Source organism: Motacilla alba, chromosome 23 (genome assembly GCF_015832195.1).
Source record: "Motacilla alba alba isolate MOTALB_02 chromosome 23, Motacilla_alba_V1.0_pri, whole genome shotgun sequence".
In the NCBI taxonomy this organism is placed as follows: domain Eukaryota; kingdom Metazoa; phylum Chordata; class Aves; order Passeriformes; family Motacillidae; genus Motacilla; species Motacilla alba.
In genome coordinates, this window is record NC_052038.1 from 6708821 (window position 1) to 6736507 (window position 27687).

At 53.9% G+C, this 27687-nt stretch overlaps 3 protein-coding genes and 1 non-coding gene across 21 annotated transcripts in view; 3 read left to right on the plus strand and 1 right to left on the minus strand.

Annotated features, from left to right (window-relative positions):
* PHACTR4 (phosphatase and actin regulator 4) overlaps nucleotides 1–4943 on the plus strand; it is a 53411-nt gene extending 48468 nt beyond the window's left edge. For all 13 annotated transcript variants that reach the window (XM_038160596.1, XM_038160594.1, XM_038160601.1 and 10 more), the window contains 6 exons: nucleotides 72–222; nucleotides 803–858; nucleotides 1771–1832; nucleotides 2602–2739; nucleotides 3635–3711; nucleotides 4289–4943. In XM_038160596.1, the coding sequence (XP_038016524.1) occupies nucleotides 72–222; nucleotides 803–858; nucleotides 1771–1832; nucleotides 2602–2739; nucleotides 3635–3711; nucleotides 4289–4304 (500 nt within the window). In that variant the 3' untranslated portion in view covers nucleotides 4305–4943. The remainder of the gene's footprint in view (nucleotides 1–71; nucleotides 223–802; nucleotides 859–1770; nucleotides 1833–2601; nucleotides 2740–3634; nucleotides 3712–4288) is intronic.
* Nucleotides 4944–6265: 1322 nt separating this feature from the next.
* LOC119711246 lies at nucleotides 6266–6470 on the plus strand. Its single transcript, XR_005259683.1, has one exon. It is a non-coding gene; the product is annotated as a small nucleolar RNA SNORA73 family (small nucleolar RNA).
* RCC1 (regulator of chromosome condensation 1) lies at nucleotides 6353–15040 on the plus strand. 5 transcript variants are annotated; one of them, XM_038160610.1, is made up of 13 exons: nucleotides 6466–6495; nucleotides 6576–6617; nucleotides 6962–7011; nucleotides 9424–9501; nucleotides 9685–9762; nucleotides 9859–10046; nucleotides 10591–10770; nucleotides 10854–10950; nucleotides 11858–11980; nucleotides 12172–12327; nucleotides 12642–12761; nucleotides 13030–13182; nucleotides 13685–15040. In XM_038160610.1, the coding sequence occupies exons 4-13, from the start codon at nucleotides 9429–9431 to the stop codon at nucleotides 13858–13860; spliced, it is 1344 nt and encodes a 447-aa protein (XP_038016538.1). In that variant the 5' UTR covers nucleotides 6466–6495; nucleotides 6576–6617; nucleotides 6962–7011; nucleotides 9424–9428; the 3' UTR covers nucleotides 13861–15040. The 5 variants fall into 5 exon arrangements, with proteins under 5 accessions (XP_038016536.1, XP_038016540.1, XP_038016538.1 ...); XM_038160608.1 differs by having other exon boundaries at nucleotides 6353–6617; XM_038160612.1 differs by lacking the exon at nucleotides 9685–9762 and having other exon boundaries at nucleotides 6353–6617.
* Nucleotides 15041–18762: 3722 nt separating this feature from the next.
* Nucleotides 18763–27664, minus strand: LOC119711220 (delta-type opioid receptor). 2 transcript variants are annotated; one of them, XM_038161132.1, is made up of 3 exons: nucleotides 27535–27664; nucleotides 21151–21500; nucleotides 18763–20433 (listed from the first exon to the last, which is right to left on the minus strand). In XM_038161132.1, the coding sequence occupies exons 2-3, from the start codon at nucleotides 21488–21490 to the stop codon at nucleotides 19901–19903; spliced, it is 873 nt and encodes a 290-aa protein (XP_038017060.1). In that variant the 5' UTR covers nucleotides 21491–21500; nucleotides 27535–27664; the 3' UTR covers nucleotides 18763–19900. The 2 variants fall into 2 exon arrangements, with proteins under 2 accessions (XP_038017060.1, XP_038017059.1); XM_038161131.1 differs by lacking the exon at nucleotides 27535–27664 and adding an exon at nucleotides 27009–27516.
* Between the last annotated feature and the right edge of the window lie 23 nt (nucleotides 27665–27687).

Here is a 27687-nt window from a genome sequence, read left to right on the forward strand (position 1 = left end):
GGCACAGGCTGGGATTGCTGTGGCAGGCTCGGTAGCCTTGAGCTGCATCCTGTTGCTCTCCCTCTCCACAGGCACGCTGGCCAACAAAGTGAAGAGGAAAGATACGCTGGCTATAAAGCTGGGGAACACAGCTGCACTGCAGGAGGACAAGATCGTCTTCCCTCGGAAGAGCAAGGAGGAGTGGAACGAAATCCGTCACCAGATTGGGACAACGCTGATCAGGTACAGATAGCGATGATGATCAGTGTGTGCGGATGGGATTGGACAAAGTTGGTGCCTTGTCCAAGCAGCTTGTGCTGGAATAAGGTTGGGTGGTTGGGCACAGCAGCTGGAGCAGGGCTGGGAGGTTGTGTTGCTGTTCCTCCTTCGTTAGAAAAGTTGGGAGTTCCTCCTGGAGTTGAACAATGTCCTCCTGACAGGCCCCTGTTTCCAGAGGTTAAATGGACTGAGAGGGGAAAATCTCAAGGATTACAAACATGTAAAACACAGGTGTAGATAAAGTGTGGAGGGGTGCAGGGTGGGTGCTGGTGGTGGATGAAGCTGGGACTGGTGGCAGTCCAGGCTCTGCTGTCTGAGCTCTTTGCAAAGCTGCTTCTGAGCTGGAGAGCCCATAGCCCTTCCCAAAGCTGCGCCAGCGGCCGAGCAGCTGTTTGACAAGAGCATAGGGTAAAACAGGGAGCAGTGATCCTCAGTGGGGAGTGTGGAGGAGGCTGTCTAGTGCACTGAAAACAGGCAGTTTCATCCTTCATCTGCTATTGAGTGACCAGATACAACATTGTGTACTTGTCACACTTCTCTTCAGGCGACTGAGTCAGAGACCAACTGCAGAAGAACTGGAACAAAGGAACATTCTTCAGCGTGAGTAGCATTTCTCTGCTGGTCCTGAGAAATACCATAAGTTTGACTTTACCATCTTAATGTATCAGGTGGGGATGGTTTTAAATTGAAAGAGATTTAGATTACATGTTAGGAACAAATTCTTCCCTGTGAGGTTGGTGAGGCGTTTGGCACAGGTTGCCCAGAGAAGCTGTGGCTGTCCCATCCCTGGAAGTGCCCAAGGCCAGGCTGGACAGGGCTTGGAGCAGCCTGGGACGGTGGAAGGTGCCCTGCCCATGGCAGGGGGTGGGACATTGGGGTCCCTTCCAACCAAACCCATTCTGGGATCATATGATTATGGACAGAAGAGCTGTCCCATGCCTGCCACCTCAGAGAAGAGTGTGTGGGCTGGTTCAGACTCTGCTGTTACACAGCAAGGACTGTGAAAGGTAGTTTTGTTTGGGCTGGACTTGTGTGTTCCAGACATTACAGCATGGCCTTGCATGATCTCTAAAGCAGCAGCGCATCACAAAGTCAGGACTGTTTCTCTTGGCCATATCTTGTTCTGCAAAAGTTTTAAATAAACATCTCGAGGAAATGGGAATGTCAGTTCAGGAAGTTTCCATTTAAAATATTTATCTGTGCTGTTATTTTCTTTTAAACTATAATAGCTTTGTGAAGGAGCAAGCTGCACAGTGGCTTGGATGTGTTTTGGCGATATGGCCATTAATCATTGAGGCGAATGACTCATTGGTGCTGTGTAAGGGGCATATTTGCCCCTGCCAGTTCAGGAGGTGACACAGGGTATCGAGTTGTACTGCACTCTCTGCCTGTCCTAAGCCTTAGATCTGTAGATAATCTGATCCAGCTCAATACTGTCCTTTGTTCAAGCCTAGAAAGCACTTTTCAAAGCCTGATGCTTATATGAAACATGTTTTTTTTCCCCCTTGGCAGCGAAAAATGAAGCTGACCGTCAAGCTGAGAAGCGCGAGATCAAGCGCCGGCTCACCAGAAAGGTACTGCTGTCTCCCACGGTGACAGCCACCTGGCAGTGAGCACGGGGTAGCTACCGTGCTGTGGGCGAAGGCACAGGGCTCTTGTGTAAGTGTCCCCAGTGCCCTGGGACTGCAGAGACTTTGGAATGTGGACTGTCACCCGCGGTGAGCCATTGGCACCAGGGCCATGTTTTTGTCAGCGGCAGATCTGAGCTGGCAGCGAGTGTAACAAGCGAGATGAGAACTAAATTTGGCACCTGATACTTCAAAGGTTTGCTGGCCTGGCTGCTTTAACAGAGTGCTTCAGCAGCCACCACTCCACACCAGGCTCCCTAAAAGGCATTTCTAAAGTAACAGCAGTGTGGGAGCTGAGCAGAGTAACAGCTGCTTTTAGCTGTTACATCCATGTTACTTGTGATTGTTGCTCATGGCTGGGAAAAGCTTCCCCAAGGCCTGTGGGTGTGAAGGGTGAGTGCTGCCAGTGCTGAAGCTGTGTTTAGGGGTGTCATGCAGGGCTCGCCCTCGTAGCGGCTGTTCCCACACCCCTCAGTGTCCTTCTCCACGACAGTGTGGCCCAGGTTCTGCCCAGCATGCCTTTGTGATCCCAGTGGGAGTATCCAGTCTGTAAGAGGTTTACCTATTCCCTTGCAGGCTGCAAGCAGGATCTGGTAGTGTCTGTGCTTAAGGCACAGTGAGGGAACTAGTTCTAGTTTTGCTTGGGGTGCTTAGTCCTGGATCTGCTTTGTGGACAAGGCTCAGACTAACCTCCTTTGTTTTTCCTGGTGTTCAGCTTAGCCAAAGGCCTACAGTGGCAGAGCTGCAGGCCAGGAAGATCCTGAGGTTTAATGAATATGTGGAAGTAACAGACGCTCAAGACTATGACCGGCGAGCAGATAAGCCATGGACAAAGCTGACACCAGCTGACAAGGTAACTGAGAGTGGCCTGTCCCCAGGGGGAAGAGGAGCCAGACCAGGGTGGCCCAGACAAACGGGTGTGAGCCAAGGAGATTTGCTCTGTTCCTCTGGCTTCACCTCTTCATCTTTCCCTCTGCCACCCCACCTGTGTGCCTTCACCTGCGTGTGCTGTCCCAGCTCTGCTTCCTGCTGCCTCATGGCCGGGGGAGCCCAGGTGGGCACAGTCTGAAAGCCTGCATGGCTTCTACTTCAGTTTGAGTGATGTAAGAGTCATAAAATCATGGAATTGTTGAGGTTGGAAGAGCCCTTGAAGATGATGGAGTCCAAGTGTTTACCCAGCACCACCATGTTCACCAGTAAACCATGTCCCCAGGTGTCCCATCTGCACATTTTTGAACAGTTGCTGGGATGGTGATTCCACTGCAGCCCTTTCTATGACAAATTTTTCCTTGTATCTCATCTAAACTTCCTCGGGCTCAACCTGAGGCAGTTTCCCCTTGTTCTGTCACGTGTTGCCTGGAGAGGTGACCAACTCCCAGCTCTCTTGACCCTCCTGTCAGGGAGTTGTAGAGAGTGAGAAGATCCCCCCTGAGCCTTCTTTCCTCCAGGCTCAGCCCCCCACCTCGCCCAGCTGCTCTTGGTGCTCCAGACCCTTCCCCAGCCCCTTTCTCTTTTCTCCACACAGCAAGGAAACTGAGTATTGGTCATAGGAACGCAGTTCCTACAGGCTTAAGAAACTGGCAGGGAGCTATCTGTCCTTGTCCTCCCAGGCCAGCTCTGGGGACTGCCCAGCCCTCATCGGGGAGGGGCAGATTAAATGCAGCTTGGCGTTAATGGACTGTGAACACTGGGGTGGCTGCTCCAATCTGAGCCCTTTCCTTTCCAAAAAAATCTCCCTCTCTGTGCAGGCAGCCATCAGGAAGGAGCTGAATGAATTTAAGAGCTGTGAAATGGAAGTGCACGAGGAGAGCAAGCAGTTCACGAGGTGAGAATGTCTTAAGGGTTTTCGACCTTTTAGAGCTGTCAGAGCTGTGCTGCAAGGACAGTGCTCAGTGACAAAACACTAAAACCTTAGAAAAATTATTCGTGCAGCAGTTGGAGATTGAATGTCCCTTTCTGTCTCAGTCCTGGGGGCTGACTGGAGCAGCAGCAGACACAAAGTGCGCTGTTCTCCTTAAACTGGGGCTTCCATCCTGGAGGCTCAGTGACCAGTGTCTAGTTTGAGGTGTATCTGAAACTAGTGTGAAGCTGCAGCTGGAGTGAGCTTTTCTGGCCTAGAGATGTGCAGCCACAGCCACAAACAACTTGCTAATGAGCAACCTTGGATGTAATCTGTGTAGTCAGGTCTGGATTGTGGCCCAAGTGATTCCTTTCCTTCCAGCTCTGTGTGGCAAAGTTGAGTGCAGAGCACTGGAGGTGAAATCATTTGATGTTTACAGCTTCCCTGAGGGATGAGAGTTCTGAGATAATTCAATTTACTCTCTTTGGCCATCTGTAGTGCCCAAGTAACCATTTAACCTGAGTTCCAAGGATAACACTCAGATTTTTCGCTTGGCTTTCAGATATCATCGACCATAATAATCCGAGGAGGGAGCAAGAAACCCGCGAGGGCTGGAAGTTCTCTGCATCCCTGTCCCAGGCAATACAGTGAGGGTGGAACCTCAGCTCTTCCAAGATTTGCCTTCCAAATATATCCAGCAAAGGGCTTTCGGCCAGGGAAGGGGAATCCTGTCTGAATGTAGCGTTTCACTGGAACAGACACATCTCTCATGCCATCAGGCTGGAACTGACACTATACCTCGTGTGGCTCAGCAATATGACTCTGCCAGGAGACCGTGCCCAGGGGAGCGACCCTTCCTGCCCAAGGTGTACAGACTTGTCTTGGGGACTGCAATTCCTCATTTCCTTCTCCTTTCCATGAGGAAGGGAGATTAAAAACAAAGGCAGCTCTGATGTTGGGAATCTGAGGAGAGCATGTGCTCGGAAGCATGTGTGTGTATATTAGCTGTGTACAGAGAACCCTGGCAGACAACTGACATGGCTGTTTTTGGGGGGTTTTGCTTTTTTGTCATGTCCTTAATGCCCTGAATCACTACTGACCAACGGTTTGTTGTCCTGGAAGGGAATTGTGTAGATATTAACATATGCTGCATCTTTTTGTTAAAAAAAAAAAAAAAAAGGAAAAAAAACCCCAACATATGTATAAATGCTCTGCACTCTCTCACACTTGCTGTGATCTTAATAACAGATCATGAGATATTTAGGCTTGTTTAACAAATTACAGAACCAGGAAAATGACTGTTGCCTTTTTAAAACTTTTTAATTTGGGGAAACTGTGAGAGCAGTCAGTCCTTTTTATTGTGGCTTTCTCTCAAATGTTTTTTACTCTCCCAAATCAGGGTTGAAGCTTGCCTTTTTCTCATTTTTACAGCTAAACCTTCTGGAAACTTGATCGTTTCACTGTGTGTGGGTCAAAAGGAGGGGAAGAATAGGCTTAAAAAGTGACCTTAAAAAGACGGTATTTCTCTTCTGAGAGAAAAATTCTTTCTCAATGCGGGTTAAAAAAAAAATTTGGTAGGGCCACTGCTGTATTATGCACAAAACTAAACTGTCTGTGAGATGCCACTTGTGCGGGGGTTTGGGGTGGGGAGGGGGGGCGGGAGGGAGAGAAGAACTTTGTCTTGTTCACAGACTAGTGTGGCAACATGGTTCAGCATCCGCTGGAGGCTCTTCCCTCACAACATCCCCTGTACAGCCGCCATTACATTGTATATCAGTCTCCGCAACAACAGATTTTAATTATTAAATAAAAGTATTTTAGAACTTCTTTTTTTAAACCCTGTTTGTGTGTGGTTCTTTTCAGCCGCTCCCGGCAGGAGCCTGACCGGCGGCTCCTGAGGGGCAGGAGGGCGGCTCAGCCATGGCGGCGCCTCCCTGAGGCCGCGGCTTTTCGCGCCCTTCCGACTGCGCATGTGCCAACCGCCCCTCCTGCCACTGCGCGCGCGCGGCTGGCCCGGCCCTGTCTGGGGGGTGTTGGCCCCGGCGCCTATGCCCATATGCGGTTTGTCCCCGCCCCTTACGCGGGACGCATGCGCGCAGTTCAGCCCCGCCCCCGTGTACTATAAAAGTCGCCGCGCGGAGCGCATCGGCCTTTCCCACCGTGCGGAGCGGCGGAGCTGGCAGGTAAGGTTCGTCTCACTTTTACCCTTCTTACCCTTTAATCCCTTCGTCTCGCTGCGGCACGAGGCCCTGCTGGCCGCGCTGCGCAGTCAGCGGATGCCCGCTCCATCCCCGTTTTAACGCTTAAATACGCCGTGAGTTACACGTGGCTGTGGGTGCTGCGCAGTCACCCCGCGCCACCTCAGCCGCCCCTCAGAGCCATTTCCTTTTCCTACAGATTCCACCAAAGCCTGTTAAAGCTTGGTTGGTCCAGCCTGTCCGACGTGAGTATCTTTATGTAGCCCCTCCGCGTGGTCGGCGGAGCTGGGACGCGCGGGGCCTGGGGAGCCAAGGTGGTTATAATTGTTTAAAGCAAAGGTCCAACGTGGATATCCGGAGAAGTCGCTCTCTCTCGGCTCTGTCCATGTGGCGCATGGGAGCGCAGGCCTTCGGGCCCGTGACGTACAGTCCCGTTCCACGACGTTGGAGAGCAAGCCGGGCCCCGAGCCTGCAGCCTGCATATTCCTACTGCTTCTCTGAGCCCCCGGGCCGTGACAGAGGAGACAAACCATGCAGGAAACACTGACACGCGCGGGGGGACGGGGAGCACGTGCGTAGCGGGGAGGGACAAACGGAAAAACCCCAGCTCCTGAGCAAATCCCTAAAGTGCCTTTTCTTTTTCATTTCCAGTACCAAAATTGAAAAACTTGTAATGAAACACGTTTTTTGAAGGTAATTGCGTTTAAAATTTAATGCTTTGTGTATTTCATAGATGTTTCCAGAATACTTGGTGTGGTTTAGTGATAAAGCTGCAATCCGGGCCATTTGGGTGGTAGCAATGTAAGTTCAGGTCGGAAGCTCCTAGCTTTGACCATTGTGGTCGATTTTGGATAGATAGGGGGAAAAAAGAAATCCTGAGTCTTAAAAGGCAATAAGTAAACGTTAATGAGTCTTAGCAGAAAGAAAAAAAAAGCCTTGAAATAAATTTGTGTACTGAACTTCAAGCTCTGTGGGTGTATTGTGGGACACGACAAAAAAAAAAAAAAAAAATTTTCTTTTTTCGTAAAATATTGCAGAAACTGCTAAGCCGAAGTGACACAGAAAAATCCGCCTTCAGTCGGAGAGGGTGAGTATCTTGCAGAGTCTGCCCGAGTCAGGTGGTGGCCCAGTTCCTGTCAGCGCACTATGTGTGACAAAATGTAGCCACAGAAATCAAAATGCGATTGAATCAGGGATGTGTGGATTTAGTGGTCTGTTAAAGCATGTGCGTGGAGCACGAAAAATAACCGTGTGTGGCCCTGGTCCCTTGGTGGGTGGGACGTGTGCCTCTGGGTTTTGTGGGGCAGAGCCCGTGGTTACCCTCCTTAGGGGTGAGCTGCACGGGAGGAAGGCAATCCACGGGGTGAGGGGCTGGCTGGGCCCGCAAAGAGATGCCCTTGGGGTGCTCCACACTGGGGACGGACTTGCCCTTTTTGCTTCCACCCAAGTACATAAGGTGTGTGCTGTCCTGTGCAATACACTTAGAAACCTTCCCATCGGTGTGACCTCGTGGAGCCAGGATATTACAGGGAAGGCGATACTGAAACTGGGTGGGTCATACAGAGATGTGGGTGGAGGCAGCAGTTCGTGTTTGGGCCCTGAAATACAGCTCTCAACTCATGTCGATGTCCAAATCTGTACCTCAATAACTCAATAAACTGAACTTGGCTCTGGCTTGGTGTGTGTTTTTGGTGAGTGATCTGAACATTAGGTAAAACTCTGTGCTCTGCTGGTGCCCCTCTTGTGCACAAGTATAATTTGTTTGCTGCTGAACCATCTCGGAAAGTGTAGAAATGCGGTGTGGCACTCTGTTGGAGCTGGATTAGGAGCAGATCCGACCTTCAGTCCAGGTTTGGGCACAAACCCTGCATGGCATTGAGGGCTGGTCGGGAAGGGTTGGTGGGTCTGTTAGCCGGGGTGTGGCTTGGGAAAGCAGGGACGGGGTCGCGCGTCTGTCCCTTTCCCTTTCGAAGGGGAGTGCTGGAGTGGGTCGGGCGAAATGGCCATCAGCAGTTGCCCAGATGGCCTGTCCTTGGCCACGGAATCCCCCGGGGAAGGGTCAGGGAGTGGCTGTGGGTCTGCTTATCGGCTCCCAGCTTTAGCCCGGGATCAATACCCAAAGGTGATGCCTCCAAGGCGTTCCAATCTCAGGGGCTGTGGGTGAGCCCTGGGGATCGTGGTCTGTGCCAGTCAAGATATTAATTAGGAACATAATTTTATTAGTAAATAAAAACCAGTATGGCCTAATAGGGGCCTCCTGACTGGAATAACAGAATTGATTAATGGAATAAGGGTAATTGCCTTGAATGAAAGGGAAACAGGTTTGCTGTCCTCCCACTAACTGGAGCAGTTTGGTCTAGTTCCTATTTCAAGAGTAAAAGTATTTTCCACTTTGGGCAGCAGTAAGTTGCGGGGAAAGATGGTATATCGGACTGCTGGGTTTTCGTACGCTGTTATCATTATTCAGCGCGTTTAATTACCATGTTTTTGCAGCAGCTCTGTTCCAGCACGGCTGGCTGCGGCATTGGAGGCTGCAGGCATCTCTGCAGCTTAGAAGCGGGATGAGTTGGTGACACGGATTTATTGTCCAGGCGCCAACAGCTGCCAGCCGCGAGCCCTGCCTTGTGCTGCCTGTCCTTCTGTGTCCTTCTGTCCCCTCGTCCTGCACCACCTGTCCTCCTTGCCTCCCTCTGTCGCTCTGTCCGTCTGTCCCCCCGTGTCCGCCCGTTCCTCTGTCCGTCTGTCTCCGTGTCCGCCCGTTCCTCTGTCTCCGTGTCCGCCCGTCCCTCTGTCCGTCTGTCCCCGTGTCCGTCGGTCCCGCGGGGCAGTGCGTGGCCTGGCCGCCGGCCGGCAGGGGGCGCGGCGCGGCCGGGAGGCGGCTGGCGCATGCGCGGAGCGGAGCGCGGCGGAGCCGGCGGGCGGTGAGGGAGCGCGGCGGGCCGGGCCCGGAGCGGCGGGAGGCGGCGGCGGGGCCGGGCATGGGGACGGGGCCGCGGCCGCGGGGGGCCCGGCGGGCCCGGGGCCGTCCTCGGCGCAGCCGACCGGCCAGCGGCAGGAGCTGCAGGCGGCGGGAGGAGCGGCCGGGCCGGGCCGTGGCCTCCGCGGCCCCACGTGAGGCGGCGCCGCGGGGAATTCGAACGGCGGGAAGGGGCGGAGGCCGAGCTCGGGCCATGCGGAACCGGGCACCGAGCGAGGGCGCAGATACGGCTCGGCTGCGATTCTTCCCTTTCCCCCCTTTTTATTCTTCTGTCTTTTTCCCTTCCCTCTCCTGGACCTGAAATCTGGGAAGGTTCACATTTGCATGAAGTAGGGAGTATGGATAAAATATACAAAGGAAAGCTCTCTGTTTTCCCAGAGTGGGAGAAGGGATCAGTGTTCAAATCCCAACTCAGTCGCCAGTCCATCAGGTGGTTTTTTAGGGTGTGAGGGGGCACTCCAAGCAGTGAACAGCCTGGTTTGCCAGGTGGGTGACTCCTTACAGGCTCTTTTTGGTGTTTAGATTCCATGATGCCAGGAAAACGCAGAGTGCAGATCTTAGTGCCAGAACAAGAGTCCACTGAGACGAAAAAGGTTAAAGGTAAGAAAAATCCCTTGGAATTTTCCTTCCACTTTCCCAGGAGTGATTTTCACCAGGAAACTTGTACCCCCACATGTTCTTTCTCCCCCTCCCATCCCACAGTCAGCCACCCATCACACCACTCACAGCCTGCCCTAGTGCTGACACTGGGCCAGGGTAACATCGGCTCTTTTTGGCATTTAGATTCTAAGATGGCAGGAAAACGCAGAATGAAGATCCTGGTGCCAGAAGAAGACTCTACTGAGACGAAAAAGGTTAAAGGTAAGAAAAATCCCTTGGAATTTGCCTTCCACTTACCCAGGGGTGATTTTTTACCAGGAAACTTGTACCTTGAAATGTTCCCCTCACACCCTGCAGTCAGCCACCCATCACATCGCTCACAGCCGGGGCTGGTGCTGACACTGGGCCAGGGCAACGTCGGCCAGCTGGGTCTGGGTGAGGACATCATGGAGAGGAAGAAGCCAGCTCTGGTCACGCTGCCGGAGATGGTGGTGCAGGTGGAAGCTGGAGGGATGCACACGGTGTGCCTCAGCCAGACTGGAAAGGTAAGCGTAGTGGGTTCTGGGATGTGTTCTGGAGCAGGGGGTAGGAATCAGCCACTGCTCTGCCCACGTCTTGTTACAGCTGTAGGGGTGAGCATGGTCTCATATGGACCACAAAATTTTAGGGGGTCAAAAGGAGGACCTGAAAGGAGCCTGCGAGAGAATTGGAGAGGGACTTAGGACAAGAGTATGGAGTGACAGATCAAGGGGGAATGGCTTCACACAGAGAGTAGATGGGTGGCACTGCCATTTTATATGTGATATTGGAAAGTTCATCCCTGTGAAGGTGGTGAGGCTCTGGTACAGAGAAGCTGTGGCTGCCTCATCCATGGAAGTATTCCAGGCCAGGCTGGACACCACCTGATCTAGTGGAAGGTGTTCCTGCCCATGGCAGGGGGTGGACTGACAGGAGCTTTAAGGTCCCTTGCAACCTAAACCATTCCACGATTCTGTAATAATTGAGCCTTGTGAGTCTCTGTCCCCTGACTTCATACGCAGCCCGTTGCCCCTCTGGGCTCCATCCTGACCCCTTGCACCCAATCTGCAGATCTACACCTTTGGCTGCAACGATGAAGGTGCCCTGGGACGCGACACCTCAGCTGAAGGGTCTGAGAGCTCTCCAGGGCTGGTGGAGCTGCAGGAGAAGGTGGTGCAGGTGTCGGCGGGGGACAGCCACACGGCCGCGCTGACCGAGGACGGCAGGGTCTTTGTCTGGGGCTCCTTCCGGGTACGCTGATTGCTCAGCTGCTGGAAGCTCCGCTGGTGGCTGCTGCTCCTGTGCCTCATCCCTGTGTCTGCCTCTTCCCTCAGGATAACAATGGAGTGATTGGCTTGCTGGAGCCCATGAAGACGAGCTCCATTCCTGTGCTGCTCCAGCTCGATGCGCCCGTCGTTAAAATAGTTTCAGGTGAGCAGGTGTCATTGAGATGGTCCTAACAAACAGAAGAACACCATGTATTTAAGAAGGCTTCTCTCTTCTTTTAGCAGCATACTGTCTTTTTATACCCTCTCACAAAGTTTACACCTATTCGTTGGCTACAATAAATCAACATAATGGTCATTGGTGCAAGGCAGTCAACACCACTGTTTTCTGTCAAGATCTAACTGCAGTACCCCTTGTTTGTCTTTTCTTCTTCTCCGTTGCCATGCTGACAGCCTTGGTGGGACTTCTTTCAGGGGCAAAGGCGACTCTTATCAGCTTCCCTTCTTCAACTAACTCTTTCTGACTCACAGACCAGCTGTGAGCCCCTTCCACAAGCAGAGGCCTGGGGCTTGCAGGGTCAGGCAGGTACGAGGTTGTCACAACCCTTGAGGAACGTCCATGACCTTTTCCTCCCTCTTGCCTTGTTCCGAGCCTGATACAAGGGTGTGCTTGTTGATCTCTGACTCTTCAAGAGGACAGACTTAGCCCAAACGTATTTTAGCCCCCACAGATTCACATACTGAGTTAATATTTGACCAGTCTGATGTAGAATGCCTTCCAAGAGTGGCCTGAACTGTGATCCTATGGGGCCAGAGCCCTTGCTCTCTAATGAGGCCTGGGGAAGCTGGGCACAGCAGCCAGGGCCTTGTCCAGGGCCCAGGGGAGGTTGGGGCACACCTGTGTCCTTACTGCCTTCCCAGAAAAACTGCTTTGAATTCCTGGGATCAGGAAGAGGGTGATGCTGGAGTTTTAGGTGGTGGCACAATTGGTGTCGAGGTATCAAGTGCAGTAAACCCCATAAGCTGAGACTGCTTGGGGTTTACCTGTGGGATCTCAGCCCCCAGGACTTGCTGAAGACTTCTCCATAACTTCTCTTTCCCTCCTGTCCCAGGAAATGACCACTTGGTGATGCTGACAGTGGATGGCGACCTGTTCACGTGTGGCTGTGGTGAGCAGGGCCAGCTGGGCAGAGTGCCAGCACTCTTTGCCAGTCGAGGAGGACGGAGAGGACTGCGTGAGTGGATTTAGTTCTCAGAGGTGCATGCTTTGGCTTCGCTCTGCCCTTCTCAGAGGAGCAAAGGGACCCGGTCCCTGATGCTCAAGGGCTTATGTGTCATCAGTGATGTAAATGTAGTGAGCCAGATCCTTACATGCAGGAGGGTGTAAATCCTTAGTGCTTGTATAACACCTTGTCTCTTTCCCCAGAGCGGATGCTGGTCCCCCAGCTTGTCCCTGTCAGAGGCAAAGGGAGAAGAACCAAAATGCGCTTCCAGGACGCTTTCTGCGGGGCGTATTTCACCTTCGCTGTCACGCGTGAGGGACACATCTATGGATTTGGCCTCTCCAACTACCACCAGCTGGGTGAGCTTCACCTGTGTCCCTCCAGATCTCCTCCCAGTCCCCTGCTGCCCTGGCCTGGTGGGGGAAGCTGCTGGGCTCTCGAGAATCCAAACACTGGATGCACCAGTGCTGGAAATGGGGGTGGGGCTCACCCTGCATAGCTCTGGCTTTAGGTCCCAGCCCACGTGCCCACTGGATTTGAGCAGAAATTCGATTCTGGGGCTGGGCAGCTGTATTGGTCTCAGGTGGGGTGAGCCCCAGGGTGGATGGCTCAGTGCCGGAGCTGTCCATGCCCATGGACCTGATCCGCCGGGTTTGTGCGTCCCACCCTGCAGGGACCCAGGACACCGAGCCCTGCTTCTCCCCGCAGAACCTCACGTGCTTCAAGAACTCCACCAAGTCCTGGGTTGGGTTCTCTGGCGGGCAGCACCACACGGTCTGCGTCGACTCTGAGGGTGAGTGACACTGTGACAGGTGGGCTGGGAGTCACACAGCGGGGTGGGGGGATGCCATGGCCCTCAACCTGGCCAAGGAGCTGTCGGGATGAGGGTGACGTGCTGGAGCCCTCCAAGCTCTCAGTGTTCAAGGAAACAAGGTTGGTGTGAGATTGCAGTGAGGGTCTCAAGGTGTGGTATGGAGGAGTGATGATCCTTCAGGAGGTCCTGGTCTGCTTTGGCCCTGCTGCAGCTTCTGCTCCCCCCTTGTGTATCTGCTGTGCTCCAGGTAAAGCCTACAGCCTGGGCAGGGCAGAGTATGGCCGACTGGGCCTCGGGACAGGGGCAGAGGAGAAGAGTACACCCACAGTTATCCCGGAGCTCCCCAGTATCGTCTCGGTGGCCTGCGGAGCGTCAGTTGGTTATGCTGTCAGCAGTGACGGTGAGTGCCAGGGTTTGGGAGCCCTGCTTTCTGCCCTTTCCTCATTCGTCCATCCAGCCCTGCACACCATCACCCCACGCTGCCAGCTGGCTTGGGACTGGAGCCAGGTCCTGGTGCCCGTCACCTGGGCAGTGGCTGCTCAGATGTGTTTCTGGGCCTGTGGCAACAGGCTTGGTCTTATGGTGTTGTCCAGGAGGGAGGGGGTTGTTGGCCTGGCAATCTCTTCTCTGACTCCGCTGATGCCAGACTTCCGTGCTCTGGTGCTGCATCTGCCTGTGTGCAGTGTCTGCAGGAAGGAAGGTTTTGAGTGGGCTGTGGTTTAGTTTTCTTCCCCAAAGGGATAAAAGTTCTTGCCTCTGTGGTGGAGCACCTGTTTCAGTTGCAAGTGCTCCTCCTCTTTGTCCTGCTTGTGTTTTGGATTCGTAGAAACACACTGGGTGCGAGGTCGCCGTCCCATTGTGCAACAACTTGGGGCTCAAAGCTTGCTTCACCTCTCTTGCAGGACGAGCGTTTGCGTGGGGAATGGGCACTAACTACCAGCTGGGCACTGGAGAGGAGGATGATGTCTGGAGCCCCGTGGAGATGACGGGGAAGCAGCTGGAGAACCGGCGGGTGCTGGCCGTGTCCAGTGGCGGGCAGCACACTGTGCTGCTGGTCAGTGACAAGGAGCAGAGCTGATGAAGTGACACTGCAGCCGGGCCCAGCGGAATCACAGCACCCCCAGACCCCCCACAACTTCTGCCTGGGTTGGGGAGCCGATTACCTGGGGAGGGCAGGAGGCTCATGGAGCTCGGCCCAGCAGCGCCTGCGTGGCTGGAACAGGGTGCCTGTGGGTTCTCCTTGCAAGCGTTTGTCTGTTTCCTGTGGTGCCCAGTGCTCTGTCAGCTCCCCGGGTCAGCTTGGTCCTAAACTGATCCCAGTTCTGTGCCTGGATGGATTTCCACTTCTTCTCATTTGTTTTTTTAACATTTCCTGGCCCAGCAAAGCCAGGGGTTTTGTTCTTCGCTCTGCAATCAGGTTTGGGTAATAGTCTCCCCGAGTCCCCATGTTCTCCACATCTGGATGCTCCTCCACCCCCTTCACCTAAATATACCTCTCTGGCCTGGATTTGCCTGCTGCCACCCCCCAAACCCCTCTGAGCCTGTTCCAGGTGGATCTGAGTCCAGCAGGAATGTGCCCAGGAATCTCTGTCCTCTAATCCAGAGCTCGAGGCTGCTGTGTGGGTATTCTGCTGGTGAGGCAGAATGCTGCCTCGCGCTGTGTGACCGCTGGAGGCTCCCATCCCCTCAAGCTGAGCTTCCCCAGGCAGTGAGGCCAGGAGCAGGTTCTCCATTCCCCATGGCCTGGAGCAGCCACCTCACCACTGCTTTTTGCAGTCCTGGCCGCTCCCTCTTTGCCGTTGCCTTTGGAAACCCAACCAAATCCATCCCACGGGTGGGAGCACTGTTACTTTCATTTTTTCCCTTTCACTTGCTGAGGGAGGAGGTTCATTTGCTGTTAGGGCCTTGCTGAGCAGACACCCAGACCCCAGCTGTGCACGGAGTTGCTGGAAACAGCAGGACTCCTCCTCCCTGTTGCCTCCCCGATCCAACTGCTCTTGCTTCCTGTGCCCAGCCTACTCCACACTCTCTTTATAGGAGGAGCCTTCCAGGTACCTGGAGTGAGGAGGGGTCTGCAAAGAGCTAAATTATAGCAATAGGAGGGGCGGTTGTGGCTGGGGAGGGGAGGTCTGGGGTTATACAATGGTTCCAAAGGGGTTGGATTTTTTAAAAAAGAAAATGTATTTTGGTTGATTAATCAAGGCAGAAAGGACAAAAAAAAATCTTTTAACATTTGGAATAAACTGAGTTTTGATAAACCCAGGCTTTTGCTGTGCTTTGGAGGGCTGGGCAGCTCTCCCGGGGGGACAGTGGGGACCGGTGGCTGCTTTTTGGGGCGCTGTCCCGGTCCCAGCTGTGCCCGAGTGCTCCGTGGCCGCCAGGTGGCAGCGGGAGAGCGCGCTGGCAGCTGTTGGGGCTGGGAGAACCGGGGCGGGGAGAGGGGATGGTCCCTACCGCTGTCACCCCTCTTCAGTTCCCCGCCTGTCTGACGGGTCACCCTGGTGTCTTTGGGCCTGCAGGAACACAACCAAGCCCAGCTGGAAGGGTCCTGGCATGTCAGTGCAGGGTGCTCCCAGCTGGGGCTGAGCCAGGTGTGTGTGGAGCCTGGAAGCCACGGGGCAAATTCCCACATCCTGGTGTGACTGGAGCCCCAGGTCGCTGCATGCACTCAATTCATGTGGGCAGGAGCAGGTTCCTTATGAGCCTGGGCACTGGGAGCAGCTCAGGCTCGTCCCGTGTGGGATGAGCTTGGGTTTACAGGCAGGGATGGCCTCAGTGGGTCCAGCTCTGTCTGAGGGGCTGGGGGCACCCACCTCCCATCAGGTGGGTTTGTTCTGGTGGTTGCAGTCCTGGGCTTGCAAAGGACTTCATTTTTCCCTCTAAGCATAAGGTTGGGATGTGGGCCCACAGGGGATGTTGTACTGTGAGGGATCAAGCCCATATTTTGCCATCACTGCAGGCTGAGCTGTGGGCAAGTGCTCTCTAATCCCGTGGGATTTTGCTCCCTGGGGACCATCACCATTTGATGCTCTTCAATGAAATGTGACCTGCTGGATACCTGATGGAGAAACTGCTCTTTGACTTTGGCTTGATTCCCAGCAACAACATTTACCCAAAACCAGCCTCAGCTTCTGGGGAGATCCCACATCCCAGTGCTCCCAGTTCCTTCCTATCCCAAACATTGGCAGGTTTTTGCGTCTGTCTCCCACGTTTGGGCAGCAGGAACAGGATCAGTGGTGGCACAACTGTGTGGACACAACAGGGTTGGATCCTGCCAGGAGCCAATGCAATTCCCTACTCCAGCTCCCGCAGGTGCATAAAAACCCAGATCATTCCCAAATAAAATGGGATTGCACCCATCCCTGAGGGGCTGTTCCTGTTTCTGGAAAGGGGAAAATGTGTCTTTGTGAATGGGAAGCTTGTTGGTATATTCAAGAAACAGGGGAAAAGGGCTGGACGAGAACAATAAGATTTAAAATATTCAGAACTGATGAATAAGCAATTGTCTTGGGAACCGGTGACACTTCAGTGGGAAGCTGCTGGAAACTGGGGGAAGGATGAGCCCCCACACAGGGGAGAGAGGGTGGGTGAAGGAAAACAGCTTAACTGAGGAAAGGGAAATGTCTCATTAACAAGGTTTTTTGCTCAGAGAGTGAATTGGGGGCATTTTGAGGATTAGGAGGAGGAATTTGGGTCCTGTGGAATGGACCCTGGCTGTGTCAGGATCCAGCCTGAGTCAATGGCGAAGGTTTTCCAGCACTGACACCTCGAGGCTCTCCCTCATCACCCGCTGGCAGCTCCAATCCCACACTCTGGTCTCCATCTGTTGCTATTGGAAGTGCATAAAAGGCTTTTGCTTTACAGACAAAAGCTGGGAAAGTGGAATTTGAGGGCTTTAGCATCCCTGGAGGATAAGGCCTGGCAGTGGGAAGATCTTTTGGGCCCAGAATAAAAGCACTTTGAGTGTTGTTTGCAGGGCTTCTGAGGGATTTTTTTCATGTTTTTTAACATGTTGCTGTTTTAGATTGAAAATTTCTGCCTCTGCAGTGATGCTGCAGTATCTACAGGGAGAGAATTGCATCTTCAGGAGGGTTTGGAGGATACTGAGATTATTTTCTTGTTATTCCTTTCCTGCCTGGAAGAGGAAATGAGCTTTAATTACAGCCAAGCTGCCTGTGACGGGGCTTAATGATGGGTCTGCAAGTGACAGTTTGGTCATTGTGCTGGGCTGTCTCTCCAGTCACTGCGGCTGTTGCCTGACCAGTATATCCCAGGACAGCTGGCATGTGCAGTGCTCTGGGTGGCTCCTGGCAGAAGAGTGTCCTGGGTCTCTTTGGGATGACAGTTGGGCTGAAATAGTGATGTGGTGGTGTCTCTGCCCCCTCCCCAAACTGCTGACGTCCTGCTTCCTTTCCCATTACAGCGGGCCAAAGTGAAGGGAAGTCTCATATGGCTGACACAACTTTTGGGAGCTGGGGAAGGGGATCCCGGCTCTGCCCCTGCCTGGAGCAGCTCCAGTGCTCACACGGTGTCCCAGACATCCTCCCCTGCAGGTTCCTCCTGGTCCCATTTGCTCAGGGAATAAAACAGTACAAATTAAGCAGAATTGGTAACTCTGAAAGGAGGAAAATAATTCTCTAGGAATTATTCATAGTGATTTTCTTTCCCTATTAAATGATGAATTGCAAGACAGGCATCTCTGTCGAGCTGAGAGCCTGGGTCTACCCTAAAGCTCTGGGGTCAGGAAGGTGGGAGCTCTTGCTCTTGCCCTTCCCAGGAAAGTCAGATCCATTCATTTCCATCTGCATATTAATGCAATTCCAAAGTCAGCCCAAACCTGCAGACAAAGAAACTGGCACCATCGTAATCAATCACAGGCTCAATACATCAGGGCTCATTATTTGGTGAATTAATTAAAGAAAAAATGGGGGAAAGGATGTTTCCTGCAGTAACACATGTTTTTGGGCTACAAATGTCCCTGGAAATAGCTGGTTGGTGTGTGCCAGCACAGGTTGCTGCATAATTAATCTGGGCTGGCTGCTAGTTTAACAGGGCTGTGAAATCTCTGGAATTGGTGCCTGGCTCAGCTTTCCCAGGGTGCTGGGTAATGGATGGGGGTCCTCGAGTGGTTTTCACATCCACTCTGCAGTTTTTATGGCTTCCCCTTCTTAGGGAACTAAGAAACCTACACAGCAGAAGTGATCAGTACCTTAAAATCCAAAGTCTCATTAAGACAGAGCAAAGTTACAGGCTCCAACACCCGTTGCTGTTGCTTTTCCACTAAATCCTCATTTGTATTTAAATTACAAATGTAACTTGGGCCAGATTTTGGGCTGCTAGTCTTTTAAAATAAAATTAAAATAAAATTATATCTTGGTGACTGTTGGCAGAAGAGGTTTTTGGTGACTAGAGCTTGCAAAGAATCTCAACTAAAGGGCTTTGGGTGTTCACAAAGGTGAGTTTTTCCAAGTCCAAGTGAGTTTCTAGAATTGAATTCAGAATCATGGAATGACCTGAGTTGGAAGGGACCTTAAAGCCCATCCAGTTTCATGCCCTGCCATGTGCAGGGACATCTCCCACTGTCCCAGGGTGCTCCAAGTCCCATCCAACCTGGCCTTGGGCACTGCCAGGGATCCAGGGGCAGCCACAGCTTCCCTGAGCAACCTGTGCCAGGTTATCCCCACCCTGACAGGAAAAGAGTAAATTTAGAGGTACTTTCATCACTCCCCAGACCACCCCCCTGAGCCAGACCTTGCTCCTTTTTGATGCCTGGGAGTCACAAGCGAGCTGGACACTGCTTCCTATATCAAATTTTATTATACTTTAATTTTTAGAAAGCAGGGTTCCTGTACAGAAATGCCACTGTAAGGCAAAGATCCCAAGGGCTGGAAATGGTGTCTGAAGTACTTTGTGGGATGCTATGGATCTGGCATATTTGGCTCCATCCCACATGGAACAGCTGCTGTAGTGAGAGATGTGGTGGGAGGCCTTGGGGTCACTTTAATTTCATACAGCTATAGACAGACATACACATATAGTTATAAAAGTACACCAAGAGTTCCCTCCGAGCATCCTGGCTGCAGCATGGCCCCGTCAGGGCAGGGTCTCCCAGTGCTGTTTGCCTGCACTAGGATTTGTCCCCAGTTTTCCAGCCCAGCATCACATCCATGTCCAGGGCAGCCTTAGCTGCAGTCAGAGGTCTCTAAATAACACTAACCTAACAATGACATTAACAATAGAAAGTTTCTCTGGGAGCAATCCCAGCTTGAGGAACTCAGGAGAATTTTTACAGTGGATCTGGAGCTTTTTGAAAACAGTGTCTCTGCAGTGGGATAAGTTTTTCTTCCTGTCTCCAGTTGTCTTTTGTACATAGCTCAGAGGGGGATGGAATGAGGTCCCATGATGGGGCAGAGACAATGGCCTCAAGTCATTCCAGGGGAGGACTAGGCTGGCTATTAGGGAACGTTTCTTCCTTGAAAGGGTTGTCCAGCCCTGGCACAGCAGCCCAGGGCAGTGGTAACGATCACTGAAGAGATTTAACCGTCACTGTGTGTGGATGTGGCACCTGGGGACGTGGGCTAGTGGTGGCCTTTGTAGTGGTAGAAGAACAGTTGAACTTGATGGTCTTGGAGGGCTTTTCCAACCTGAATGGTTCTGTGATGGTATGATCACCTCCTGGCACAGTTCCTTTCTGCCATGTGAGTGTTTCCCCTCTTGCCGTGGGCTGTGGTGTCATCCTGGCCCGTGCAGGAGGATAAGCACGTGCACACTGCAGTTCTGGTGCCCTGGGCTCTGCCAAGAGCCAGGTGTTGGAGGGTCACAGCCCCTGCTGGGTGTTGTTGGTTGAGATGGTGGTATCAGTGGAGCACATCTGCCCAACTGGCCTCCTGTTCTTGTCCTCTCCCTACATCATTTGGTGAGTCCCAATTCTCCCATTTTTCGTTCTCAGGGTGTATAAAGTTTTTGCAGTCAGTCTGCGTGCAAGCCCAGCAGTGTTACCGAGCAGCGCCCGGCCCACTGTCGTGCTACAGCTCTGTGGTGGTGACCTGGGTGACCTCCGAGCGCAGCTCATCTGCTCCCTGTCCCCGGCAGCCCCGCTGGGGGCTGCCCACGCCTAGTCATGCCGGCTTGTTGCGGGCTTCAGAAGGGGTGCAGGTGGAGACGTGCTCCCGCGTGGTGCTCCTGGCGCGGGAGAAGCTGTTCTGGTCCACACGGGCTCGGAAGGGCAGGCAGAACTCTCGGAAGCACCTCTTGAAGTTTTCATCCAGGAAAGCGTAAAGGACGGGGTTGAGGCTGCTGTTGGTGTAGCCCAGAGCGATGCAGAAGTGCAGGCTGGCCACCACATAGGGGTTCTTCTTGTCTATGTCCACCAGTGTCCAGACGATGACGAAGATGTGGATGGGTGTCCAGCAGATGATGAAGGCTGCCACCACCACCAGCACCATGCGCGTGATGCGCCGCAAGTTGCGATCCTTCTCCTTAGAGCCTGAGAGGAGCCGGACGCTCTTCAGGCGCAGGATCATCAGCCCGTAGCAGATGGTGATGACCAAAATGGGGACCAAGAAGGCAAAGATGAAGACACAGATCTTGGTCACAGTGTCCCAGTAGATGGGAGGGTCAGGAAACTGGAGAGTGCACAGGACCATGCCGTCTGTAGGAGAGAGGAGGGTCAAAGAGGAACCTCAGTGTCTGCTGAGAATATTCAGCCTTCTGCTCGGGCGTGGCTTGTTAAAACCCCAGGGAGATGCATTCCTACCTGCCTGCTCTTGGCAGAGGTTCCAGGAGCTCTGTGCCATCAAACCCCTCTCCACAAGACACTGAGGGGAGGCAGTGGATGCAGTGACCCTGGAACCTTTTCCCTGCAGAGCCTCCTGGGCCACTCACGGTCAATCCTGCCTTCTGTCAACCCCATGATGGACATCCCCATGGCACATCCACATATCCCCCTCCACTGAAATCTGTCCACTTCCTCAAGCTGCCCAGAGCTTTCCTAGCAGCCAAGGACCAGTGACCCCACACAGGAGCTGCAGATCTTAGTGTGAGCCACTTGGAGACTTTGCATCATCACTGGGGGTTTTTTAGGCCCCTGCTTTGCATCCCAGGAGGTGGGGAGAGACACTGGTTGGACTGGAGATGGGGAAAGGTGTGGAATCCCTACCCTTAAGGGGAAGGGAGGATAATTTCTGGGACAGTTTCAAAGATGGGAAATAACACCATGATGCTTTTTCCAAGACAGGGCACATTTATGGTGTCACGGACAGGTGCCCACCACTGACCACAAATCTGCTGCAGGACCAGAGCTCAAGTTTGCCAGGTCACCCTTGGGATGACTGATGGGACAGGAGGACGTGTCCCCCGAGACACTTGCCTTTTGACTTGGTGACCGCCATGACCATGATGGGCACCCCGATGAGGGAGGAGAGCACCCAGATGCAGACATTGATGATCTTGGCTTTGGCCGGCGTGCGGAAGTCGAGGGCCTTGACCGGGTGGCACACGGCGATGTAGCGGTCCACGCTCATCATGGTGAGGGTGAAGATGCTGGTGAACATGTTGTAGTAGTCAATAGAGAGCACGACCTTGCAGAGCAGCTCCCCGAAGGGCCAGGTCTCCATGAGGTACTTGGCGCTCTGGAAGGGCAGCGTGCTGGTGGCCAGTGCATCAGCCAGTGCCAGGTTGAAGATGTAGATGTTGGTGGCTGTCTTCATCTTGGTGTACCTGGGGATGGCCGAGAAAGGGCATGTTACAGGTGGTCAGGGCACCTGATGTGATGAGGAGGGGGCACAGCCTGTCTGCTCACGAGGTGACACCAGCCTTGGTGGGAAGAAGGGTTGTGATGTGCCTTTCTGCAGCACCAATGTGCTCAGCATTTCCCTGAACCGGTTGCGCAATGTCCTTTATCCCCTCAACCCTCCTTCATCTGATTTTCCACCTAGTAAATTGTTCCTGCTTCCCCGTCAGGTTTGCTTGCAGAAATTGGATCGATTACCCCCGGAAACAGGCCATCTGGAAGCAGCCCAATTAGCCAGCCTGGAGCTCCAGAGCCTTTGGGGAAGCCTGGCTGTATCCCCCAGGGCATTTGGGAAGGGCTGGCTCTGCTTCTGGTTCTTGTCACACCATGGCAAGAGAAATGCATGGTCCCTCCTGTCCAAACCTTTCCTGAAGGGATGAGGCAAAGTTATGGCAATGCCAGAGAAGCAGGGATGTGTGTGTGTGTGTGTCCCAGGAGCATCCTGTCCTGCAAGTGCTAGGCAAAGGGATGCTCTGAATGGTGTGGTGGCTTGGAAATAGATCCTGAGGGATCTGCTGGGCCCCCCCAAAGGGCAGCACATGTGGGGTGGGAGTGGCTCTGTGGAAGACCCTGCTCTTTGCAGGGCTACACCAGCAGCTCCAGCTCTTCCTGTGCTCCCTTCCAGCAAATCCCTGTTGCTCAGAGAGCACCCTTCCCAGCCTCCAGCTTTTTTAGATGTACCCTAATTAGTTAACATCAGGGTCAGTTTGCCCAAAACCATCTCTGTGCATGGCTAAACCTGCCTGTAGCAGCACTGGGGTAAGGCACGGAGGGGGAAAATGACCCCTTTGTTGCTGAGATGTAAAGATTGTTTTCCTTAGTGTACTTATGAAATAGACAGAAAGTGACTTTTCACATGTGTGATAGGGGCAAGAGAGTTTTAAACTGACAGGGGGCAGGTTTGAATCAGATATGAGGGTGGTAATAACCTGGCACAGGGCATCCAGAGAATGTGTGGCTGCCCTGTCCCTGGAAGTGTCCCAGGCCAGGTTGGACGGGACTTGGAGCAACCTGGGATAGTGGAAGGTGTCCCTGCCATGGCAGGGAGTGGAATGAGAGGGGCTTTAAGGTCCCTTCCAATCTAGAGCATTCTAGGATTCTGTGATAATTGGTTCAGCTCATCACATGTTGCAGGTACATGAAATAAATTGAGGTGGGGGCATTGGGGGGCTCCCATCTCAGGTGGTCATGCCCTGGCTAGAGCCCAGGACAGCAGGCTGGTGTAGGAAAGCGGCTCCTGGGATTGATGGTGGTACCAAATCCCTTCCCCTTATTCTTTCCCCATCTCAGCAGGGTCAGGAGAGTGTATTCGTGCAGAGACCCACCAGGTTCCATTGTCAATGGAACTGGGAATTGGAGCTGAAAAACTAATTTCTCTCTGTGAGAAAACAGAAAACAGCAGCTTGACCCAGCTCCCAGCTCCAAGAGCATTCCCGTCTCCTTCACCGTGGCTGCAAATGGCAGCCCGTTGCCCAAGGGTGGAAATATTCAAGCTGAGCTTTTTTAAAAAATTTAAATATGGCATTAAAAATGTCTTGTCCTTGAAAAGTCCTTTTCTGTTCTCTTCAGTGTTATTTTCCAAGCGCTTTTGCTTGGAAAAGTTTCCTCCCAGGTTAAACAAAAAGTGAGAATTTGTGTTATTGTCAGGTTTTGCCTCTCCTATGTGCACAGTCAGTTCAGGTAGATTCACACATCTTTGGTTCTGGTTTTTGAGTAAAATGGTAAAAAAATCTGCTATTCATTCCATGATCTGCCAGATGTGCTTAGCTGTGCTGGGTAAGCACTTCCCAACCCCCTGCCACATGCGCCAGGGGTGCGGGACTGGAGGGCCAGAGCTGTCACCCATCCCCAGGCAGGATGAGGGCAACGCAGTGACAGGGATGACTGGGATAATGGAGATGATTGGGATGATGATGGAGACGACTGGGATGATAATGGGAGTGTCTGGGGTGATGGGTTGACTCCGCCGATGCATTTGACTGGAATAACAGGGATAACTGGGATGAGGCTGGGGATAACTGGGATGATGAAGGACATAACTGGGATGATGGGTTGATGGGAATAACTTGGGATGGTGGTAGGGATGACTGGGATAATAAGGATGGCAATTTAGCTTCCAGCACTGGGGTTTTGGGGCAAGATTCAGCCCCCTCCAGGTTTGGGCTGAGGTTTCAACCCCTGCACAGGGTGAGGCATCCATCCTGGTGACCCTCCTGAGCTGCAAATGAAGCTGCTGCTCCAGGAAAAAAGAGGTTTATAGCCCACATTAGAGCAAATCATCCACTGCTGCTGATGGACCTCCCCAGGCTGCCAAACCCGTTGCAATTAAGTGAGTGCCTTGATTGGGAAGTTATGCACTTGAACAGAACAATCTGGGAAGTGTTGATGGAGAGGAGAGATGGGAGGGGATGGGGCAAGCACAGGGCAGCTCTGCATTCCAGTCTCGACTCCCAAGCAGGGACGCCCTCTCCAAACCTCTTGGAAAATAAATAAGTGAAAGAAAAGTGAATAATGAGTGAAAGAAAAACTCCTGGAGCTGCTAAAAGCCGCTGCCTGAAAGAGCCTGGCTTGACAAAGCCTGCACCCAGCTGTCTCTGCAGCCTGTGAGGGGGCTGGTGGGGGGCTGATGGGCTTAGTGGGATGAGGGCACTTGCAGCCCTGAGCCCACAGCTGCAAACTGCTTCCAGGAGTATTTTTAAAAGCATCTGACAATGCAGTGGGCACGGCAGTGCTGGTCAGAGCTGTGGTGGGGAGGGTGCTAGGTGTGCTGGGCTCCCTCCAGGTGTGCGGATGGGTTTGGCTGCTCTGGAGAGGGATTTATTTGGAGTTTGGCTCATGGTGTGTCCATTCACAGAGCTACATACCAGCGCCCTGTGTCTGCATCTGCCAGCTCCTGGCACTCATGGGCTTTGTGGCAAACTCAGTGTGGCCCCAGAGGTCCCTGACCCCCAGAATGTGTTCCAGCCCTGCTTCCAGACTAACTGGACACCCCACCTGGACCCCAAGGGCACCGAGAGGTGGCACTAGGAGAAGAGCACAAGGCAAACACCCAAAATCTCCCCGGCAGTGAGGTCCAAATCCGAGCTGATCCCACCTCATAGCCCTTTCTTGCACGGACACAAGCCTCCCCTAGTCCTGGCCTAGACCCTGTCAGCATGGAGTGACTCTGACAAGGACCCCTGGGAAACTCCAGATGGCCATGGAAGGGGCAAAGGCACATGTCCCTGCAGCCCCTCCTGTCCCAGGGGCTTGGAGGATGATATTTGCTCATTTCATGGGAGATACTCTCCACCCCTGGAAGTGTTCAAGGACAGCTTGGACAGGGCTGGGAGCCACCTGCTCCAGTGGAAGGCAACCCTGCCTATGGCAGGGTAGCGAAACAAGATGGTCTATAAGGTCATTTCCAACCCAAGCCACTCTGTGATTCTGTGTTAAATTCCATCATCAGTTGGAAAATGTGGGGCTAGAAGGTGTGGTCTGTGGCAGTCAGGCTTGCTAAAGCCTGGGTAATATGGAGTTACTCAGTGAGTAAAATAGGGAGGATGTTTGCACATGAAATCACTCTCTTTAAAATGCCTTCCCTCTCTGAGCGGAACCAGCTGGAGGGGTCTAATAACACTCATCCCTCACCCTGACATTGTTCATGGCATCTCTCTCTGCCGCAATTACATCAATTTGCTTTTTCAGACCAGGGCTCATTTTTTGTGCCACTTTTGAGTGGATGAACAATCCCATTGGGGTCAGGTCGGGTCAGGGAGTTACTCCCCCATGCCACTCCCTATTGCCCACCCCCTTGGATGGTTAAAAACACAGCAGAGCCCCACAGAGAGTGGGGAGCAGGGGCAGCAGAGCCTGATACTAGGGCAATGGGCACTCCAGGGAGGCTCATGGACACGTTTCAGGATGGTTTCCTTCCCTCCGGTGAGTCACCACTTTTATTCGTGCGCATGCAGTGCCAGGCTGTGATGACCTCCTGTAACAAGAGCTATGGTCTGAAAGGGATGGGGAAATGAGGGTGGAAATGGTTTAAAAATGTGAATTTGGAGGGTTTGTTTAAATCTAGCCACCAGCTCTGGTTTGGCTCTAGGGTTTTGGCCAAACTGGGGTTACAGCATCACCTGAGGCAATGGAAGTTGGAATTACCCCACAGACTCTGGACCTACAGGACCACACCCCCTCCAGTGCAGAGGGGGTGGCTGTGAAGCCCAGGCACCCAGTGCGACTCTTCTGCTCCCTCCTGCCAGGCTGAAGGTGTTGCATTCTGTGCCCTCACCTGACTGCGAGCACAGCCCCATCCTTTGCTGCTGGCAGAGCTGTGGAGGAGCTCTGTCAGTCCTCGCTGCTGGCACTGGTCCCGTGGTCTGTAAGACTTGACTTTATGGTCCCGTTTTCTATTTCAACCCATCTCAACCAGGCAGGACCACCCAGCGTCTCGGACAAAGGGACTGACGAGGTTTGTACCTTAGCACAAGTGTCTGGCTGGATACAGCAGCATCTTGCCATGCCCCATCTTTAAAATGGGGGGCATTTGGGTCATGGTGCTTGTCCTGGGGTGCAGAGACCCTGTAGACCCTGTCTCTGCCCAGGGAAAGCCTCCCCACAGGTGCCGAGGTCTTGGATGCAGCTGAAGGAGGTCTCGGCTACTGGAGAAGGTACCCCACATTGAGGGGACCAGAGAACAGCTCAGCTGCTGTGGGAGATGGGGCTGGGCCATGCAGTTTCTGCTCTTTGTTAGAGAAAAACAGAAGTCAGGCAGCTGCAGGACGTGCTGGCACAGGGAGGTGGGAGTGGGCTGGGTGGGTAATTCCCACTGATGGAGTGAGGTGGCAGCAGTGGGAGCCCACCAGCCCCTGGCTGGGGCGGGGGGGCGTCCGGACCCACCCTGCAAACAGGGCAGCTCCCAGCCCGCAGCGTCACCAGCCCTGCGGCTTCTCTTCCTCACAAAGGACAAGAGGCACCCACTCGGGGTCGGGCTGTGTCGCCCATGTCCCCCCGCAATGCCCAGACATCTCCCTTGCACTCCCCGAGCTGCTCCAGGCACACGCGGGCTCTGCATCCACCCTTCGCACAGCACCTGCATCCCCCACTTGCACAGCTCGCACACGTACTGCTCACAGCGCACAGCGCACATCGCACAGCGCACATCTCACACCGCACATCGCACCGCACACCGCACACCGCAGCGTCTCGGGGCTGCCGGCGCCCCGGCTCACACCCAGCCCTCCTCCTGCTGCTGGCGAACTCACCACCAGTGCACACCCCGTTCCGGTGCACACTCCCTCAGTGTCACCAGCTCGCACCTCCCACGTGCCGCACGCTGACCCCTGGCACAGCCTGGCCCCTCGCTGCTCTCGCTCTTGGCGTGCCCCAAGTGCCCCCTTGCTCCCCGCCCGCCCCCCGCCCGCCTGGGCAGCGCCGGGCTGCCCAGCTCTCACCTGACGATGCCGTACATGACCAGGACGTTGCCCAGCAGCCCCACCACGCACACCACGGAGTAGAGCGCGGTGATGACGATGGCGATGAGGATGGATGTAGCGTTCTTGGCCCGCTGCAGGCCCGTGTCGTTGACGCCGTGTCCGGGCAGGGGGGCCCAGGCGGTGCCGTTGCCCCAGGGGGTGGCAGTGGCCGTGGGCAGCACCGAGGGCAGTTCCACGGGCACATCCATGGTCGCATCCATGGTCGCATCCATGGGCAGCTCCCGGGCCCGCGGGCGGCCGTGGCCCCGCTGGAGCCGCCGGGCGCATCCGAACCCCGCGGGTTCGAGCCCCGCTCCCGGCCGGTGCCGCCGCCTCCTCCCGCACCGCGCGGGCCCGCGATGCTTTATAAACCCGCGTGTCCCCCGAGCCACGTGGGGCCGGGGGCGGCCCTGCCCGCCCGCCCGCCCCCTCGCCTGGCTGTACCCCTCCCGCTCCCCGCCTGCTCCCCACATCCCTGCCAGCTAGTCTCCCCCTTGCTCCCTACCTGTCCTCGCCTTCCTCCACCTCTGTCGACTGCTGCCTTTCTCCACTCGGCAGGTCCTTGTCTTCCCTCCACGGTCCCGTTTTCCCCGCATCCCCGTCTGCCTCTCCCCATCCCTGTCTGCCTCGCCCCATGCTTCCATTCCTGCCTACCTCT